A 20,685-nucleotide genomic window follows, 5' to 3' on the forward strand; every position below is an offset into this window, starting at 1 on the left:
CGTAATGCATGCATTTAACAAGACCTCATGTATCATCTAGTGTAACTCCAGCTAAAGTCCAGACCAGGTTTGGAAGATATTAGCGACACATTCTTCAGTAAAAGTGAACCTCCTCTCTCCTCCTTTGTGCAGTGGCTTCCTACAGAGTGGGTCTGGACGTGTCAATAGAATTAGAGTTCAGAACAAGCAGAACCAACGGAGTTCTTTTGGCCGTCAGTAACCAAGCCAACGATGGAATCGGACTAGAAATCGTCGAGGGCAAGGTACGTAATAGTGCTTTAAGAAAGAGTTTGACATTTGTGTTAGTAACACATTTATTTGTTTTCAGTCGGAGGACGTTAGGAGAGAAAATCAATACCAATCAAATATTGAAGCAACAGCCAGCAGCATGAGTAGCTGTCTCGTGAAAAGTTATTGTAATTTGTGTACAATACAATACAAAATTGGATGGATTAGAACATAAGTGCTGCCATCCAATAAATAATCTGCCTCATAAAACAGTCAGATATTACAGATTAATTTGTGGACAGAGCCACACTAACGGCTCCCCTTTGACACTCTAGTAAGTTACAAGCTAACCCAGCCACGCACAGACATATGAAAATGTTACTAATATTGTTATTAATGCTGTAGACTGATGATAACTGCATTGCTGAGCTCTTCTCATGTCCCTTCTCCTCCCTGTAGCTGCTCTTCCATGTTGACAACGGAGCTGGACGATTCACAGCTGAGCACATGCCCGAGGGAGAGGGCTTCTGCGATGGCGAGTGGCACTCTGTCACTGCCAACAAAAACCGCCACAGGGCGGAGCTGGTGGTCGACAGGAAGCAGAGCCAAGCGGAGAGTCCGAATGCACGCTCCAACACCTGCGACACCAACGACCCCATCTACGTGGGAGGATATCCAAGTATGACCGCCTTCTGACACACTTTATTTCAAAATGGAAGCTAATCACAGGTCCTACATACACTTCCGGCACAATTTGGCTCGACTCCACTTGGTTTGGTATCGTTTCCCATTACTGTCGCCCCTTTTCCATTAGCGATAGTATCTGCCCTGGCGAGGTTCCATGGGAAGAGTCATAGGGAACAATGCCGAACTGTAGATCAGTTTAAAAGACTTAACAATCCTGAAAATGTGTACTGAAAATGTGTACAATTAATAAGGTAAAATGTCTAAAATCTCAATATTTAACAGATGAGTCTGGTGACTTTCTTGAAACCTCGCTAAAGCAAGTACTAAAAAAAGAACCATATCCCAAATGGAAAAGGTCCATAACAAAGTAAACTAAAAAAATAAAGTTTGTTTTTTGTAGCATTAGAACAAGCTCTAAATATGTACTTATCTCACGGGCCTTGCTTTTCCTCCAGCAGCCTGAACCGAACTATGTAAACAAAGAATGGCTCTACACTAACAGACAAACTGAGAAGGAGAAAGTTGTGAAAGCCTCTGTAGTTCACTAGCATGCTTGGCAAATAGACAATGAGGCTGAACCTGCAGATAAAGGATAGGTGAACACAGTCGCCCATTTGTTGCACTCACACCACTAGACCATAAATGTACATGTACATTATATCACTGCTCAACATGGAAGATTCAAAATGTTATGTCGCGTCATTTCTTACTTTCAGGTGGAGTTCGTCAGGCAGCTCTTTCAACCAGCACGTCCTTCGGCGGTTGCATGAGGAACCTTAGGATCACCAAGGCTTCTAAAACCATGGACGTGCACTTCAACAAGGCTCTGGAGATTAAAGGAGTGCAGCCTCTCTCCTGTCCTGCTGTGGCAGCCTAACCGGTACTAACTGATCATAATGATCCCCCTCCTTTTGTTTCCACTAATCCAACACACACATCTTTGAAGAGGCAACAGGCAGATTTTTAATATAAAAGTGACCCCCCCGTCTATGATTAAATTATGTTTTTAAACATCTAAGACCTCACAATTCCTTTGTGTTAAACTACAAGCCAAAAACATATGGACATTGCAAGTACCTACTTATTTTCAAAGTAACTAAAATGTCTCCCTGTGCAGTTCCTATAAAGCAAGACTAAGAATTGTTCTTCCGCCCTCACACTTTCATTATGAGACCCTGACATTTTGTACAATGTAAGACCAGTTCAATAAATCTATAATGGCTACAAACTAAAGCCTCACAGTGTTTTTGTGAAAGGAGCTTTGACCCGTACTGTGACTGCAGGTACTCATTAAAAAACCTAAAGTCTTCAAGATGTGACATTTTGTTCATGAATGAAAAACGATGTCGTATTTCTTTGATTTTTCTGCTTTTCTCCTTCTTAAGCCTTGTCCTCATTTGTTATTTAACACAGAATCTGAAGTCCTTACATTTGCCAGCTCCCACATGTAAGCAAATAACATTCCACAATTTTATTATCAGTAGGAAAATCTGAGGTTTTGTTCTCCCTTCCGTGGCCAAAAATGTAAATGGTACAAGGTTTACGGCTTATTCGGCATGGTGTGGCTAAAATAATCTATAAGTGAGAAGCTTGTTTCTTTCTTTCTCTGAAATATACTCTTTGATATTGCATCGCACACATTTGTCCTGTCCTCCTTTTATCCCTGAAAAACGCTTTAATTAGGGACATGTGGGATATTCTACATGATATTTATGAGTAAGTATTGACGTTTCAAGAGTTTTAATGCAACACAAAGGAGGAGAATTTAAAAACATAGACTGATTAGATTGTAGTTTTCACAATTTGCTAATTGGATTAATTATTCAGCCCAGTATATAATTAAATTACGTTTGATGACAGTACTTTTTAGTTTTTGTTATATCATCACTGACTCAGTTTGATCACATTCACTTTAAAACCTCACTTTTAAATGTCCTTAACAATATTCTCGTCAGTGATTCTCGTTTAGTTGTATTTTTCCTCTGAATTATGTTTCAAAAAGCAGTGGTGGAGACACTTACTTGCACTTCCATCACTAATGCACTAGAGGGCAGTGTGGGCCTACATACAGAGGGTGTAGTGGCTCGTTGAAAAGGACTCCCATCGTCACCTCAGGGAACTCAACATTTCTCCATGTCACATAATGATAAGGTTGAATTTCCTGGAGAAATCAAAGGTACACACACATGAACTCACGACTGCATCTCTTCACTGTGCATTCCTATTTTTTTCTTTCCATTTATTATTTTCACGGTCCTTGTCTTTACATAAGGTGAAGAATGGTCAGAGGTCAGACTGCAGCAGCCTGAAGTGGAATGTTTAGAAGATAGAATAATCAAATTCACTCGTTTAAAGCAAAACACCTTTTGTTGTTTGGTTATTTTTGGGGAAAAAGCATCAACCTGTCCCTTAAATGACAACAAGATTACACCTCTGTCTATTTAGTGCAGCTGCTGAGAAAAGCCGGCTATTAATAAAGTGTGAGCTCACAGAGGCGACACTGACTGTGACAAACGGCACAGAATAGATTGTATTTTTTTTTAAAAACAGTGATGCAATACTTTGTGGTGATGAAGACAGAAAATAGTCCTGGAAGAGACAAAAATAAACTCTTTGGAGAACACATAACCAACTGAGTTTAACTTTGACATTGGCCACAAATACAAAGATTTAAAATCAGCGTTTGGCCCGCGACAGACATTTGAGGAGGTGACTTTAAAAGCAAAGAGGATGCTGTGATGTGTCAGTGAGCAACTATGTGCAGGTGTGTGGACGGCAGAGAGCATGGATTACAGTGTGCCTTTACTTAAATTGCAAAGTGATCTACACTGAAGTGAAATCTTGCAAAATAACCTCTTCCAGGGCTCTGTATTATGACAGAGTATTAGGGCCAAACCTTTTTTTTTTTAAATCGAGAATATGGTCGCAATCTTAAATATAACGACTTGTTTCTCATAATATCGTGAGGTTTATAAAATTTATTCAACAACTTTATTCTGGAGAGATTACATTTTTTTGGCCCTCACACTCCGTCGTTGTGCTTAAATCAGCTGCTGCTTTGCTGCCAGATGTTTTAAAGCGTAATCTTGTTTACCTGCGTCTCAGCCGCGGCATCTACTGAACCAGAGCAGGTCTGTAAGCAGCTGTATTCACTCTGCAATCAGAACAAGAACATACGGCAGGTTTTCTTTAACAGTTATTGGATGAAATGCGACGTCACTTTCTGACAAACTGAACCCACGGAGGTTAATCTCGTGTCGTCTCACAGATTGATGAAGAAGTTTGTTTGTTACTTCTCCGTCATGACAGCGAGCAGCTTGACTGAGTCGACTCTAACATCCTCCCCCCCCGGTGAAATAAAACGGCTACAGCGTTAATTTAAAGTCTCTTTTGTGTTGACATCAGTCAAGGCATTCAAGCATTCCATTTTTTTTTTTTTTTTTTGTACACCACTGAAAATAAAGCGATAGCGTCTTCAGCTACCATATGAACACGAGTGTGGATAGATAGAGTGAAACAGTAGAACCTGCTAAGGTGCAGGTGTTTTTGAGTGGAAACCTCCTAAGAAGAGTTTTGTCCTCTACACAGTGACAGCACTGTCCTGGGGGGGGGGTTAGGTCAGGTCAGGTGACTTATTGCATGCTGTCGGGTACTCTTCAACTAATCTTAGGGGAGTTTCAAGCGTGGTGGCGGTCCAATCCGGTCTGGACAGTGGTGCCCTCACCGGCCTCCCACAGCCAAACGCCCCAGGCTACTTTTCCTCCGCCTCCTCCCCAGGTGTAGGCAGCTCTTCCGGGCATGCTTCCTCCTACTCGTCGTCCAGGCCGTGTCAGGACGACTGCATGAGGCCCGTCAGCCGTTTGCCCGTCAGCGACTTGCCCTGAGACGACACAGTGAGACAGTGAGTGTGACAGATGCTGAGATGCCATCGACTTGAAGGATTTCCTGAGGATTTAGAACTGCAGGAGAGCAAAGATTTTTGTTTAGAAAGCGTGTTAGGAATCTAAAAGCGGTGCGGGGTATTTATCGTCTCCCACATAACGCGGGTAATAGCTGAGGGATGATCAAAGAAAATGTCACCGCGGACTCCGAGCTCGTCTGAAGAGATTTACACAATATTTACTTATCGATTCTGGTCATTCTTGTCAGATTGTGTCAACAGGGAAATGCAGTGTTTGGGTTACTGTTGCAGGTCTTTGTGTGAGGGGAAATACAACAACAACACAGACGGTAAACACAACTGCACAGCTAAGATTGTAGCGCACATAAATCCCTGTACTGCAAATTGTAATCTCTGCCTTCGATATCTATGGAAGAGGATTAGGGCCATATATGAAACTTATTTCTGAAACAAAATAAAAATAAATAAGCCTTATATAAGAATTCTGACAATAAAAGTCACAATTCTACATTATTTTCACAGAATTGTGCATTATTTCCTCATAATTCTAACTTAAATCTCAGAATTCAGACAGAGATTGTGTTTAATCTCTGTCTTTAAATTCTGGCATCTGGATTTAAAATGATGTGACAGAAAGTCGGTTTTAAATCTCAGCAAAGTGTCAGTGAATAAAGTGAGTGATGAGGACGTGTCTCCTCAGGGAAGGAGCCAGAGTCGAGCAGCAGCAGCAGCAGCAGCAGCAGAAGTAAAAGTCCGGGCAAAATGATGCAATAACATTAGAATCCCTGCAAGTACAAATTAAATATGACCAGAATATTCAAACGAGAAAAGGCTTCATGGCTCATGAGTTTCGTTAAATAACGTCATGCAGGAGCTGCCGCAGCTCATTCCTCTGCTGCTCTACTTTTTTCCTCCCTAAAAAAAGAAGAAAAAGTCACTTTGTGGGACATGAAAGCGACGCGCTGTTGACAGTGATTCATGACATTTGAAAGAATGCAGGTTTTTAAGAGTGACAACCAGAGGCAGCGGGACACTCACCACACTGCGAGTGAACTTCTCCAGGGAGGTGCGGCGTCCCTGCTCTGTCTCAGGCTGCAGCATCAGAGGGACAGAGAAGAAGAAATGGGGACAAGAGGGAAGAGTTTCCGTGTTTTAATGTGAGCAAACACACTCTCTTAAACAAATGATTCCTGTGCTTGTGTTTGTCTTCACAGACCACAGCACACACACACACAGTTCTCTGTTTGGCTGTTGGTGTTCTTCTGGGTCTCTGAGGGTGAAGCGGGTCTATATCTAACCAGAGGGTCACAGGTTTGATTCCCAGTTACTATGTCTCAGAGTTAAAGTGTCTTAGGGCAACACGCTGAACCCCAAAGCGCTCCTGGTGCTCATACCAGGATTATGTTAATGATCTTGGATTAAAATGCATTATTTTCTTCAGAATTCTGAATTCTAACTTAAATCTTCAGAATTCTAACTTGAATCTTCTGAATTCTGTCTTAACTCTCAGAATGATCCATGTGGTTTTCAGTTTTCCATTCTATGCCACGTCGTCAAACTGATGTAATCATATACAGCTGAAGATGCTTTAATCAGGTCCAACTTCAGTCATTCCTGCTTTCTTCGTCCTTTTAAACGTGTCACTAATGGTTCTTTATGAAGTGACCTTGGAGAGTGAGCAGTTTCTTAAGTGCACACACTGAGAAAGAAAAGAGAAAAGTAAGAAAAGAACACGTACTTTCTTCCTGGCCGTCAGCAGATCCTGGTAAATGTTGGAGCGTAAGAATCGAGCGTAGCTGTCACTTTTCATCAGTTTGTAGATGTGATCCTGAGATAGAACAGTGAGAGTGAGAGACGTCATTAAAGACACTGTAGAGGAGTCGATCTCACTCCTACAACCAGGGTTTCTGCTCATGACCACTTTATTAGGTACACTAACATCTGAACACAGGCTCGTCTCTTCTTTGGTTGGTGATACTTTTGCTTTTCTATTTTATTTTAGATAAACTTCTTTTAATGTTTTTTTTTTATTGTTTATCTAAACACATACTTTCTGCTGTCTACATTCCCACATGGTAAAGTTAACAATTCTCTTGCTTATATCAAAATCAGAATTATTTGCACAGGTTTACATTTTTAATAACTAACCTATTTTTACTGAACTGAGATTTTATTGATTCATGACTGAAGTATGATTGAAGCATCGAGCAGAGTCAAAAATAAATAAACAAATAAAAGTCCTATTTTCTGCGGCTGACAATATGACAATAAAAATCAATCTTATTTCATCATAACATTTCTTTCTTCTCTGCATTTTCTTCCTCAGAATTCTCACTTAAATCACATAATTGTGCATTTATATCCTCAGAATTTAGACTTAAATCTCAATATTCTGCATTTTCTTACTCAGAAATCAGATTTCAATCTCTGAATTGCTGTCCGTTTATTACGTGTCTGCTGTTCCTGATAAAAAGGCAGTTGAGTGACTATAACAGAGTAAAGTGAGACAGTCACAGAGGATGAGAGACAGTTGTAGCTCGTCGCTCACTCACTGACTGACGGGTGAAATCTAATCTCTTTTTTAACTCTTCTCTTTTTATCATCATCATCATCCTCCCACACACACACACACACACACACACACACAACCTTATCTGTCACAGAGCGAGACGCGTTGTCTCACAATATGAAGCCATTAGCTGATATTGATGGAGCATGTAAGAAATAAAGACAAATAAAAGCCGGGCGACAGTGAGGGGGAGAGTTTGTGAAGAGATCACCTGATGAGATATAAATTAAAAACATTCGGAATTTCATCTCTGCAGCACAAGCTGAGCTTCATCATCATCATCATCATCACCAGATAGTGACTTATTCACTGACATCCTTATACTTTATTCCTTCATAACTTTGCACATTTACGTGTTAACCATTGTTGATTATGTTGCGTTTCCCTCTGTGTAGCTGTGGTGAATGATGTATATTCATTTCATTTGATATTGAGCTATATTTGTATTTGTGTGTTTATGTCTTATCAAAAAGATATAAATAGACAAACGGAGCTTTTTGTGTTAGAGCAGCATTTCATGTTCAGGCACTTTACAACTCTTAAAATAGAAGAAATAAAAGTCATTTCAAAACATGGAAACACGGAAAAATAAGACTATTAAACAAAGTATTGAAGATAAACACTGTTATAAAAAGAAAGAATACAATTATGAAATGGTACTGTAGTAGTACACTGCAGCTATTAAGAGTAAAACAAATGTTTAGTGTAATGTGAGCAGTGTTTTTGCAATTCTGCATTTTTCCCTCAGAATTCAGACTTAAATCACAGAATTGTGCATTTATTTCCTCAGAATTGACTTAAATCATTTACATTCTGCATTTTTCCCTCAGAATTCAGACTTAAATCTCAAAATTCTGCATTTTCCTACTCAAAATTCTTAAATCACAGAATTGTGCATTTATTTCCTCAGAATTGACTTAAATCTTTTACATTCAGCCTTTATCCCAGATTTCAGACTTAAATCTCAAAATTCTCAGACACAGAATTGTGCATTTATTTCCTAAGAATTGAACTGAATAAAGAATCTATTCATTGTAATGTGAGCAGCGTAATTGTGCAACGTTATGAATGAATACAATATTAGAATGTATAATGTATTAGAATGATAATCTGTCCATTACTTTCTTGATTAATTGTGTATTTGTTTGATCCATAAAATATCAGAAAATGTTGATCATTGTTTTTTAAACCTGAAAATAATGATGTTCTCAAATGTCTCGTTTTGTCCACAAACCAAAATTAATCAGTTTTAATGATGTATTTGTTGTATGGAGCAAAGAAAACATTAAATATAAATATTCACATTTAAGAAGATGAAAATGAGAGAAACTTATAACTAATAATTGAAAAAAACACTTGGACTGCGTTTGTCCTCTGGTGTCCTCACCTGTGCGTCCTCGTAGCTGTATCGTCCCGGGTCTTTCAGGTTCTGGCTCGTGCGTTCGTAGCTGTGTGAGTCCAGGTTGATGGAACTGGGCGCTCCGTCAGCCAGAAACTCCGCCCAGATGTCCTGTGCCCTCTGTCCCACTTCCTGCTGAGGCCTTCGCTTCAGGTCCTGCACGGCCAACCAGAACCTGGACCAGAGACAATTACACGAACACACTTTTAAAGGCTAAGAAATCAGAAAAATAAAGATGACGTTCATATTTCTGTCCTTTCAGACACACCAATGCAGGTAGGAGTGACCAGGATTAGAAATGAGCATATATCTGAGGGACAGCTCAGGCTGACATGGTTCATGGACGTTGTGCCGTGGCGGCTTTTCTATCTATCTTTATTTGATGTTAATGGACATGAGTGAAAGTGGATCAAATGAAATGGGAAGATAAAAATGGACGTCCTGTCTTCGCGTCCACCATTTTAAAAGGCATTAATGGACTCTGGACTCCAGTGTGAGACACACACAGGTTGTGAAGTGTGTTAAGCAGCAGCAGCAGCAGAGAAGGAGCTGCTGAGCGCCTGTGATATTAGTTTGTATCTATATTGATCTGTGGACAGAGAGGCAGAGAGACACAGAGAGAGAGAGAGAGAGAGAGAGAGAGAGAGAGAGAGGGAGGATAAAAACCTCTGGGGTCTGCTGCTCTCACTCTCTCACTCTGTCTCTCAGTGTCACTCCATCCCTGAGCGCCCTCATAAAACCAAAAGCAATTAAAGGTTCCGGAAAAGAAGAAGAACGTGGCTGAGGAGAGAGAGAGAGAGAGAGAGAAGTCACTTTTTTTATAATATTACTAAAGTAAAAGTCTTAAAGTATATGACATTTACTGTACTTTAATATCAAAAGTCATTTTCTGATGTAGAAGTATTAAAAAAGAGAGGATTTAGGTGGCTTAGTGGTAGGGCGAGTTGTCTTTCAGCTGGAAGGTTGTGGGTTTAATTGATGGCTCTGTTGTCTATGTCCATGAACAAGACACTTAAGCCCATGTTGTTGATGTGTGAATGGGTGAAAACTGTTGTGTAAAGCAGCTCATCAAGACTAGAAAAGCTCTATAAATACAGACAAGTCCATCAGGACCATGGAACCATTAACTAAACAGGAAGTCGGCCTTTTTCAATGTTGTCGTCCATCTTGGCGACTCACACGCTTCATAAATGAACAAACTCTCCAAAAACTCTCCAAAAACTCTCCAAAAACGTGATCATTTGTAATTTTACATATCGGCGAAGGAGATGGTTCGAATAATTCGATTTTACTGCTTCGGTGCATTTAATTTAACACACATTTTACTTGCTTGTTTTTTTGTGCCAAAAATGATTCAATGAGGCTGTATTTAATCTATTTTCATAACAGCTGAATCTTTTTCTATCGTGTAAATACCTTGTTGGCGATAAACAGAAATCTTGCAGCGAAGGTACAGATGTAAAGACTCTCTACTCTATCTACTGTAAGTCCAAGTCTGCATCTGTGAGTGATGATGTTTTCTTTGTGTTTTTTTTTTCCAAAAAAACTGCAAAATGAGCATAAGTGGGTTGAAGTGAGAGGCTGAAAACAACTTGGATGCCAAAGAGAAATCTATGTTTTCTGGTTATTTTTTAAATGTTCACAGAGACACAAACACAGAGCAGCAGTGGACTGTGTGTTACGTCAGATCACAACCTGGAAAAAAACCCACTTCCTAAATTACAACCCTGTTGTTTTTGCTCACCGCAGGTTCTCCGAGCTGAACTCTGACTCGAGGAACTTGAGGAAGAGGTCCTGACCTGCGGGGTCTTTCAGAGCCTCTTCCAGAGAGAAAGCCCACTTCTTCACCCGCTGCTGACTGGGCTCCTTACTGGGAGACATGGGAGAGAGAGAGACAGTGTGTGAACATCATCATCATCATCATCATCATCATGCTGCTGCTGCAGCCAGCGGTCCAACTGACTTCAAACTTGACTTTACTTTCAAAGTGTCTTGCTACAGGCACGAGTAAGTGCAGTGCCAAGTTTGACGTTGTTTGGATAGGTAATGCAAAAGATATCGTTAAAATAAATCGCTAAAAGAAGCACATCACACAGCACTGTGAGTGAGACAAGACGCCGTCAAGCTGAGGCAGACGACAAACACAGTGCCCCCAACCACAGACTGTGAACCCCACTCCACTCCCCTCTGGGAGGCATTACAGGTTTCCCCACACCGAAACCAGCAGCTTCAGAGAAAGCTTCTTTCTTACAGCTGTCACCCTACTGAACTCTAGCTCTGCATCCCAGTGACAACCAACCAACTGTTATGCAACATACTAAAGTGTGACTTTTTTGTCAAAATTTGGAGGACATACTATAGTATGACTTTTTTGTCTCATTTTGGACCACATACTATACTATGATTTTTTTGTCCATTATTGGAAGACATACTATAGTATTACATTTTTGTCAATTTTTTGACGACATACTATACTATGACTTTTTAGACCATTTTGGACGACATACTAAAGTATAACTTTTTTGTCTCATTTTGGACGTCATACTATACTATGACTTTTTTGTCCATTTTTGGACGACAAACTAAAAAGTATGACCTTTTTGACCATTTTTCGAAGACATACTAAAGTATGACTTTTTTGTCTCATTTTGGACGACATACTATACTATGACTTTTTTGACCATTTTTGGACAACATACTATACTATGACCTTTTTGACCACTTTTTGACGACATACTATACTATGACTTTTTTGTCCATTGTGGACGACAAACTATAGTATGACACTTTTGTCTCATTTTGGACGACATACTATACTATAACTTTTTTGTCCATTTTGGACGACATACTATACTATAACTTTTTGTCCATTTTTGGACGACATACTAAAAAGTATGACCTTTTTGACAATTTTTTGAAGACATACTACAGTACGACTTTTTTGTCTCATTTTGGACGACATGCTATAGTATGCCATTTTTGTCAATTTTTGGACAACATACTATAGTATGACTTTTTAGTCTCATTTTGGACGACATACTAAAGTATAACTTTTTTGTCTCATTTTGGACGACATACTATACTACGACTTTTTTGACCATTTTTGGACAACATACTATACTATGACCTTTTTGACCACTTTTTGACGACATACTATACTATGACTTTTTTGTCCATTGTGGACGACATACTATAGTATGACACTTTTGTCTCATTTTGGACGACATACTATACTATGACACTTTTGTCTCATTTTGGACGACATACTATACTATAACTTTTTTGTCCATTTTGGACGACATACTATACTATAACTTTTTTGTCTCATTTTGGACGACATGCTATAGTATGCCATTTTTGTCAATTTTTGGACGACATACTATAGTATGACTTTTTAGTCTCATTTTGGACCACATACTAAAGTATAACTTTTTTGTCTCATTTTGGACGACATACTATACTATGACTTTTTTGACCATTTTTGGACAACATAATATACTATGACCTTTTTGACCACTTTTTGACGACATACTATACTATGACTTTTTTGTCCATTGTGGACGACATACTATAGTATGACACTTTTGTCTCATTTTGGACGACATACTATACTATAACTTTTTTGTCCATTTTGGACGACATACTATACTATAACTTTTTTGTCTCATTTTGGACGACATGCTATAGTATGCCATTTTTGTCAATTTTTGGACGACATACTATAGTATGACTTTTTAGTCTCATTTTGGACGACATACTAAAGTATAACTTTTTTGTCTCATTTTGGACGACATACTATACTATGACTTTTTTGACCATTTTTGGACAACATAATATACTATGACCTTTTTGACAATTTTTTTAAGACATACTTTAGTATGCCATTTTTGTCAATTTTTGGACTACATACTATATAGTATGACTTTTTTGTTCATTATTGGACGACATACTAGAGTATGACTTTTTAGACCATTTTTGGACGACATACTATACTATGACCTTTTTGACCATTTTTTGATGACATACTATAGTATGCCTTTTTTGGTATGTCAGTCATAAACACAGATGGAGTATTTATGCTGAGCATGCACTACAACTGTGTTGCTTTTATTTTGAAAAGCCTGACGTATGGACACACGTATCTGCGTCTGTCTGCACAGCGACAGGTGACGCTAGCCAGTTACCCCTGGCCCCCTAAAAATGTCGACTCATGTTAAAAAAAGAAAAGTTAATTCCGAATGGTGCATTTTCAACAAGACATGGACTGCTAAATATTTCTTTACAGGCGTCAAAGGTAACGCCGTGTACACAAGTCGTTTGTGGTACACAAGTCGCTGTGTTTAAGGATTACAATCTGAATCGCTACTACGTGACCAAACACAAAGAGAAATATAAGAACGTATCTGATGACGAGCGCGCAAAGGAGTCGGAGGCAGCCTATATAGAAGACAACGTTAAGAACGAGGTCCGTAGTACTTTTCTTCTACAAGTGTCTCGGTTTAAGTTCAGGAGTTATCATTATCTCCCTCCCTGTTCATTATCTAACCAGTGAAGCACCGTCACTCGTACGGTGTGATTGCAGCATTAGTGTGTAAGCGTGCAGGTGCGCTCTGCGTGTGTGTGGGTGTATATTCACTGCACTACACCACACCACACCACAGTAGTATAGTATAATAGTATTCATTATATAGTGTAGTCATTTGATATTTTCAATAGAGTTGGTTAGTAATTGTGTTTATTGTGTGTTTGTATGCTGCCTAATTTACACCAAAACAATACAATTTACTGCTTTTTTTTTAGATGAAAGTGATACAATTAAATTAAAATGAATTCAAATTTGGCTCGGCCCTCAACGATATTTTTTGTTTCTCATGTGGCCCCTTGTGGAAAATAATTGCCCACCCCTGTACTAGAGTATGACTTTTTAGACCATTTTTGGACGACATACTAAAGTATAACTTTTTTGTCTCATTTTGGACGACGTACTATAGTATGACGTTTTTGTCTCATTTTGGACGACATACTATAGTATGACGTTTTTGTCTCATTTTGGACGACATACGAGAGTATGACTTTTTAGACCATTTTTGGACGACATACTAAAGTATAACTTTTTTGTCTCATTTTGGACGACATACTAAAAAGTATGACCTTTTTGACAATTTTTTGAAGACATACTACAGTACGACTTTTTTGTCTCATTTTGGACGACATGCTATAGTATGCCATTTTTGTCAATTTTTGGACGACATACTACAGTATGACTTTTTAGTCTCATTTTGGACGACATACTATAGTGTGACTTTTTAGACCATTTTTGGACGACATACTAAAGTATAACTTTTTTGTCTCATTTTGGACGACATACTATACTATGACTTTTTTGACAATTTTTGGACAACATACTATACTATGACCTTTTTGACCATTTTTTGAAGACATACTTTAGTATGCCATTTTTGGACGACATACTATATAGTATGACTTTTTTGTCCATTATTGGACGACATACTAGAGTATGACTTTTTAGACCATTTTTGGACGACATACTATAGTATGACTTTTTTGACCATTTTTGGACAACATACTATACTATGACCTTTTTGACCATTTTTTGAAGACATACTATAGTATGCCATTTTTGTCAATTTTTGGACGACATACTATACTATGACTTTTTTGTCCATTTGTGGATGACATACTAAAAAGTATGACCTTTTTGACAATTTTTTGAAGACATCCTAAAGTATGACCTTTTTGACCATTTTTTGAAGACATACTATAGTATGACTTTTTCGACCATTTTTGGACGAGATACTATACTATGACCTTTTTGACCTTTTTTTGAAGACATACTAAAGTATGACTTTTTTGTCTCATTTTTGGACGACATACTTTACTATGACCTTTTTTACCATTTTTTGACAATATACTAAAAAGTATGACCTTTTTGACAATTTTTTGAAGACATACTAAAGTATGACTTTTTTGTCTTATTTTGAACGACATACTATACTATGACTTTTTTGTCAATTTTTGGAAGACATACTATAGTATGACTTTTTTGACAATTTTTTGGATGACATACTTAAGTATAACCTTTTTGTCCATTTGGACGACATACTATACTATAACTTTTTTGTCCATTTTTGGACGACATACTAAAAAGTATGACCTTTTTGACCATTTCTTGAAGACATACTAAAGTATGACTTTTTGGTCTTATTTTGAACGACATACTATACTATGACTTTTTTGCCTAATTTTGGACGACATACTATACTATGACAGCACTCTCGCCTTGCAGCGAGAAGACCCGGGTTCGAGCCCCGGTTGGAACAAGGGCCTTTCTGCATGGAGTTTGCATGTTCTCCCCGTGTGTGCGTGGGTTCTCTCCGGGTACTCCGGCTTCCTCCCACAGTCCAAAAACATGCAATGTGGGGATAGGTAAATTGGACACTCCAAATTGACCATAGGAGTGAGTGTGAGAGTGAATGGTTGTTTGTCTCTATCTGTGTGTGGCCCTGCGATGGACTGGCGAACTGTCCAGGGTGTACCCCGCCTATCGCCCGATGTAGCTGAGATTGGCACAGCACCCCCCGCGACCCTCTGGCAGAGGATAAAGCGGTAGATGATGACTGACTGACTGACTATACTATGACTTTTTAGACCATTTGTCGACGACATACTATACTATGACTTTTTTGTCCATTTTTGAAAGACATACTATACTATGACTTTTTAGAAGATTTTTGGACGACATACTATAGTATGACTTTCTTGTCTCATTTTGGACAACATATCAAAGTATAAATCTTCTGTCATAATTTGGACCACATACTATAGTATGACTTTTTGTCAATTTTTGGAAGACATACTATAGTATGACTTTTTGGACCATTTTTGGACGACATATTATAGTACGACTTTTTTGACCATTTTTGGACGACATACTATAGTATGACTTTTTTGACCATTTTGCACGACATACTAACCTATAACTTTTTTTTATCACATTTTGGACAACAAACTAAAGGATGAATCTTTTGTCATGAATTTGGATGACCAACAAAGATGGTATTCAAACCCACAATACTATACCTCAGAGGCCAGTGCCTTACCCATTACACCACTGCGGCTTGTTGCCACAATGTTTTGGAGGACATACTATACTGTGACTTTTTTGTCCATTTTTGGACCACATACTATAGTATGACTTTTTTGTCAATTTTTGGATGACATTCTATAGTATGACTTTTTGGACCATTTTTGGACTGCATATTATAGTATGACTTTTTTGTCAAAATTTGGAGGACATACTACAGTATAACTTTTTGGACGACGTACTAAAGATTACCTTTTTGTCTCATTTTGATTGATTGAATTACTTTATTTTTGGACGACATAATTTAGTATGACTTTTTTGCCATTTTTGGACGACATACTAAAGTATAACTTTTTTGTCTCATTTTGGACGACATACTATACTATGACTTTTTAGACCATTTGTCGACGTTATACTATACTATGACTTTTTTGTCCATTTTTGAAAGACATACTATACTATGACTTTTTAGAAGATTTTCGGACGACATACTATAGTATGACTTTCTTGTCTCATTTTGGACAACATATCAAAGTATAAATCTTCTGTCATAATTTGGATGACCAACAAAGGTGGGATTTGAATCCACAATCCTATACCTCAGAGGCCAGTGTCTAACCCATTACACCACTGGAGCTCGTATCCACAAAGCTATACTGTGACTTTTTTGTCCATTTTTGGACCACGTACTATAGTATGACTTTTTGTCAATTTTTGGAAGACATACTATAGTATGACTTTTTGGACCATTTTTGGACGACATACTAACCTATAACTTTTTTTTATCACATTTTGGACAACAAACTAAAGGATGAATCTTTTGTCATGAATTTGGATGACCAACAAAGATGGTATTCGAACCCACAATACTATACCTCAGAGGCCAGTGCCTTGCCCATTACACCACTGCGGCTTGTTGCCACAATGTTTTGGAGGACATACTATACTGTGACTTTTTTGTCCATTTTTGGACCACATACTATAGTATGACTTTTTTGTCAATTTTTGGATGACATTCTATAGTATGACTTTTTGGACTATTTTTGGACTGCATATTATAGTATGACTTTTTTGTCAAAATTTGGAGGACATACTACAGTATGACTTCTTGGACGACGTACTAAAGATGACCTTTTTGTCTCATTTTGATTGATTGAATGACTTTATTTTTGGACGACATACTATACTATGACTTTTTTTTCTCATTTTGGACGACATAATTTAGTATGACTTTTTTGTCCATTTTTGGACGACATACTAAATTATGACTTTTTTGCCATTTTTGGACGACATACTAAAGTATAACTTTTTTGTCTCATTTTGGACGACATACTATACTTTGACTTTTTTGTACATTTTTGGACAACATACTAAAGTATGACCTTTTTGACCATTTTTTGAAGACATACTAAAGTATGACTTTTTTTACTCATTTTTGGACGACATACTCAAATGACCTTTTTGACCATTTTTTGAAGACATACTAAAGTATGACTTTTTTGACTCATTTTTGGACGACATACTATACTATGACTTTTTTGTCTCATTTTGGACGACATACTTTTTAGTATGACTTTTTAGACCATTTTTGGACGACATACTAAAGTATAACTTTTTTGTCTCATTTTGGACGACTTACTATACTATGACTTTTTTGTCCATTTTTGGATGACATAGTAAACAGTATGACCTTTTTGACAATTTTTTGAAGACATACTAAACTATGACTTTTTTGTCTCATTTTGGATGACATACTATACTATGACTTTTTTGTCCATTTTGGACGACATACTAAAGTATAACTTTTTTGTCTCATTTTGGACGACATACTATACTATGACTTTTTTGTCCATTTTTGGACGACATACTAAAAAGTATGACCTTTTTGACCATTTTTTTGAAGACATACTAAAGTATGACTTTTTTGCCTAATTTTGGACAACATACTATACTATGACTTTTTAGACCATTTTTGGACGACATACTATACTATGACTTTTTTGTCAATTTTTGGAAGACATACTATACTATGACTTTTTAGAAGACTTTTGGACGACATACTATACTATGACTTTTTAGAAGATTTTTGGACAACATACTATAGTATGACCTTTTTGACCATTTTTTGAAGACATACTAAAGTATGACTTTTTTTACTCATTTTTGGACGACATACTCAAATGACCTTTTTGACCATTTTTTGAAGACATACTAAAGTATGACTTTTTTGACTCATTTTTGGACGACATACTATACTATGACTTTTTTGTCTCATTTTGGACGACATACTTTTTAGTATGACTTTTTAGACCATTTTTGGACGACATACTAAAGTATAACTTTTTTGTCTCATTTTGGACGACTTACTATACTATGGCTTTTTTGTCCATTTTTGGATGACATAGTAAACAGTATGACCTTTTTGACAATTTTTTGAAGACATACTAAACTATGACTTTTTTGTCTCATTTTGGATGACATACTATACTATGACTTTTTTGTCCATTTTGGACGACATACTAAAGTATAACTTTTTTGTCTCATTTTGGACGACATACTATACTATGACTTTTTTGTCCATTTTTGGACGACATACTAAAAAGTATGACCTTTTTGACCATTTTTTTGAAGACATACTAAAGTATGACTTTTTTGCCTAATTTTGGACAACATACTATACTATGACTTTTTAGACCATTTTTGGACAACATACTATACTATGACTTTTTTGTCAATTTTTGGAAGACATACTATACTATGACTTTTTAGAAGACTTTTGGACGACATACTATACTATGACTTTTTAGAAGATTTTTGGACAACATACTATAGTATGAATTTTTTGTCTCATTTTGGACAACATATCAAAGTATAAATCTTCTGTCATAATTTGGATGACCAACAAAGATGGGATTCGAACCCACGATCCTATACCTCAGAGGCCAGTGCCTAACCCATTACACCACTGGGGCTTGTTTTCACAGTACTATACTGTGTCTATTTTGTCCATTTTTGGACCACATACTATAGTATGACTTTTTTGTCGAAATTTGGACGACCTACTATACTATGACTTTTTTGTCCATTTTTGGACGACATACTATAGTATGACTTTTTTGTCCATTTTTGGACGACATACTATAGTATGACTTTTTTGTCTCATTTTGGACGACATACTATAGTATGACTTTTTTGTCCATTTTTGGACGACATACTAAAAAGTATGACCTTTTTGACCATTTTTTGAAGACATACTATAGTATGACTTTTTTGACCATTTTTTGGACGACATACTATAGTATAACTTTTTTGTCTCATTTTGGACGACATACTAAAGTATGACTTTTTAGACCATTTTTGGACGACATACTATACTATGACTTTTTAGACCATTTTTGGACGACATACTAAAGTACAACTTTTTTGTCTCATTTTGGACGACATACTATACTATGACTTTTTTGTCCATTTTTGGACGACATAATAAAAAGTATGATCTTTTTGACCATTTTTTGATAGTCAAATATGAGATTTTTTGTCTCATTTTCGACGACATACTATGACTTTTTTGTCCATTTTTGGACGACATACTATAGTATGACTTTTTTGACCATTTTCTGGACGACATACTATAGTATGACTTTTTTGTCTCATTTTGGATGACATACTAAAGTATGACTTTTTAGACCATTTTTGGATGACATACTATACTATGACTTTTTTGTCAATTTTTGGAAGACATACTAAAAAGTATGACCTTTTTGAGCATTTTTTGAAGACATACTAAAGTATGACTTTTTTGTCAATTTTGGTCGACATACTTACGATTACTTTTTTGTCAAAATTTGGACGATAAACTAAACTGACTTTTTTGTCAAAATTTGGACGACAAACTAAACTATGCTATGACTTTTTTGTCTAAGTTAGGACGACATACTCAAGTGGGACTTATTTCTCACATTTCAGATGACATACTAAAGTATGACTTTTTTGTCAACATTTTGATGACATACAAACCTATGACTTTTGTCAAAATTTGGACGACATACTCAAGTATGACTTTTGTCAAAATTTGGACGACATACTAACCTATGACTTTTTTGTCAAAATTTGGACGGCATACTATAGTATGACTTTATTGTCTAATTTTGGACGGCATACTACACTATAACTTTTTTGTCCATTTTGGACGACATACTATACTATGACTTTTTTGTACATTTTGGACGACATACTAAAGTATGACCTTTCTGACCATTTTTTGAAGACATACTAAAGTATGACTTTTTTGTCTCATTTTTGGACGACATACTAACCTATGACTTTTGTCAAAATATGGAACACATACTAACCTATGACATTTGTCAAAATTTGGACGACAAACTTAACTATGACTTTTTTGTCTAAGTTTGGACGACATACTAACCTATGACTTTTTGGTCAAAATATGGAAGACATACTAACCTATGACTTTTTTGTCAAAATTTGGACGACATACTTACCGATTACTTTTTTGTCAAAATTTTGACAATAAACTAAACTGACTTTTTTGTCAAAATTTGGACGACAAACCAAACTATGCTATGACTTTTTTGTCTAAGTTTGGATGACATACTCAAGTGGGACTTATTTCTCACATTTTGGATGACATACTAACCTATGACTTTTGTAAAAATTTGGACGACATACTCAAGTATGACTTTTGTCAAAATTCGTACGACATACTAACCTATGACTTTTTTGTCAAAATTTGGACAATGTACTAAAGTATGACTTTTTTGTCAAAATATGGAAGA

General features: G+C 36.9%; 2 protein-coding genes across 8 annotated transcripts in view; one reads left to right on the plus strand and one right to left on the minus strand.

Annotated features, from left to right (window-relative positions):
- lama2 (laminin, alpha 2) overlaps nt 1–2,137 on the plus strand; it is a 192,011-nt gene extending 189,874 nt beyond the window's left edge. For all 6 annotated transcript variants that reach the window (XM_058613746.1, XM_058613747.1, XM_058613749.1 and 3 more), the window contains 3 exons: nt 133–263; nt 688–907; nt 1,632–2,137. In XM_058613746.1, coding sequence (XP_058469729.1) covers nt 133–263; nt 688–907; nt 1,632–1,792 — 512 coding nt within the window. In that variant the 3' untranslated portion in view covers nt 1,793–2,137. The remainder of the gene's footprint in view (nt 1–132; nt 264–687; nt 908–1,631) is intronic.
- Nucleotides 2,138–3,122: 985 nt separating this feature from the next.
- The window catches only part of rgs6 (regulator of G protein signaling 6), a 95,822-nt gene continuing 78,259 nt past the window's right edge, over nt 3,123–20,685 (minus strand). The window contains exons 14-18 of one of the 2 annotated variants that reach the window (XM_058613753.1): nt 10,529–10,654; nt 8,773–8,959; nt 6,555–6,644; nt 5,855–5,908; nt 3,123–4,795 (exon numbers count right to left, since the gene is read on the minus strand). In XM_058613753.1, coding sequence (XP_058469736.1) covers nt 4,745–4,795; nt 5,855–5,908; nt 6,555–6,644; nt 8,773–8,959; nt 10,529–10,654 — 508 coding nt within the window. In that variant the 3' untranslated portion in view covers nt 3,123–4,744. The other variant, XM_058613754.1, reaches the window with a different exon arrangement.

This window comes from Solea solea, chromosome 17, assembly GCF_958295425.1.
Source record: "Solea solea chromosome 17, fSolSol10.1, whole genome shotgun sequence".
Classification (NCBI taxonomy): domain Eukaryota; kingdom Metazoa; phylum Chordata; class Actinopteri; order Pleuronectiformes; family Soleidae; genus Solea; species Solea solea.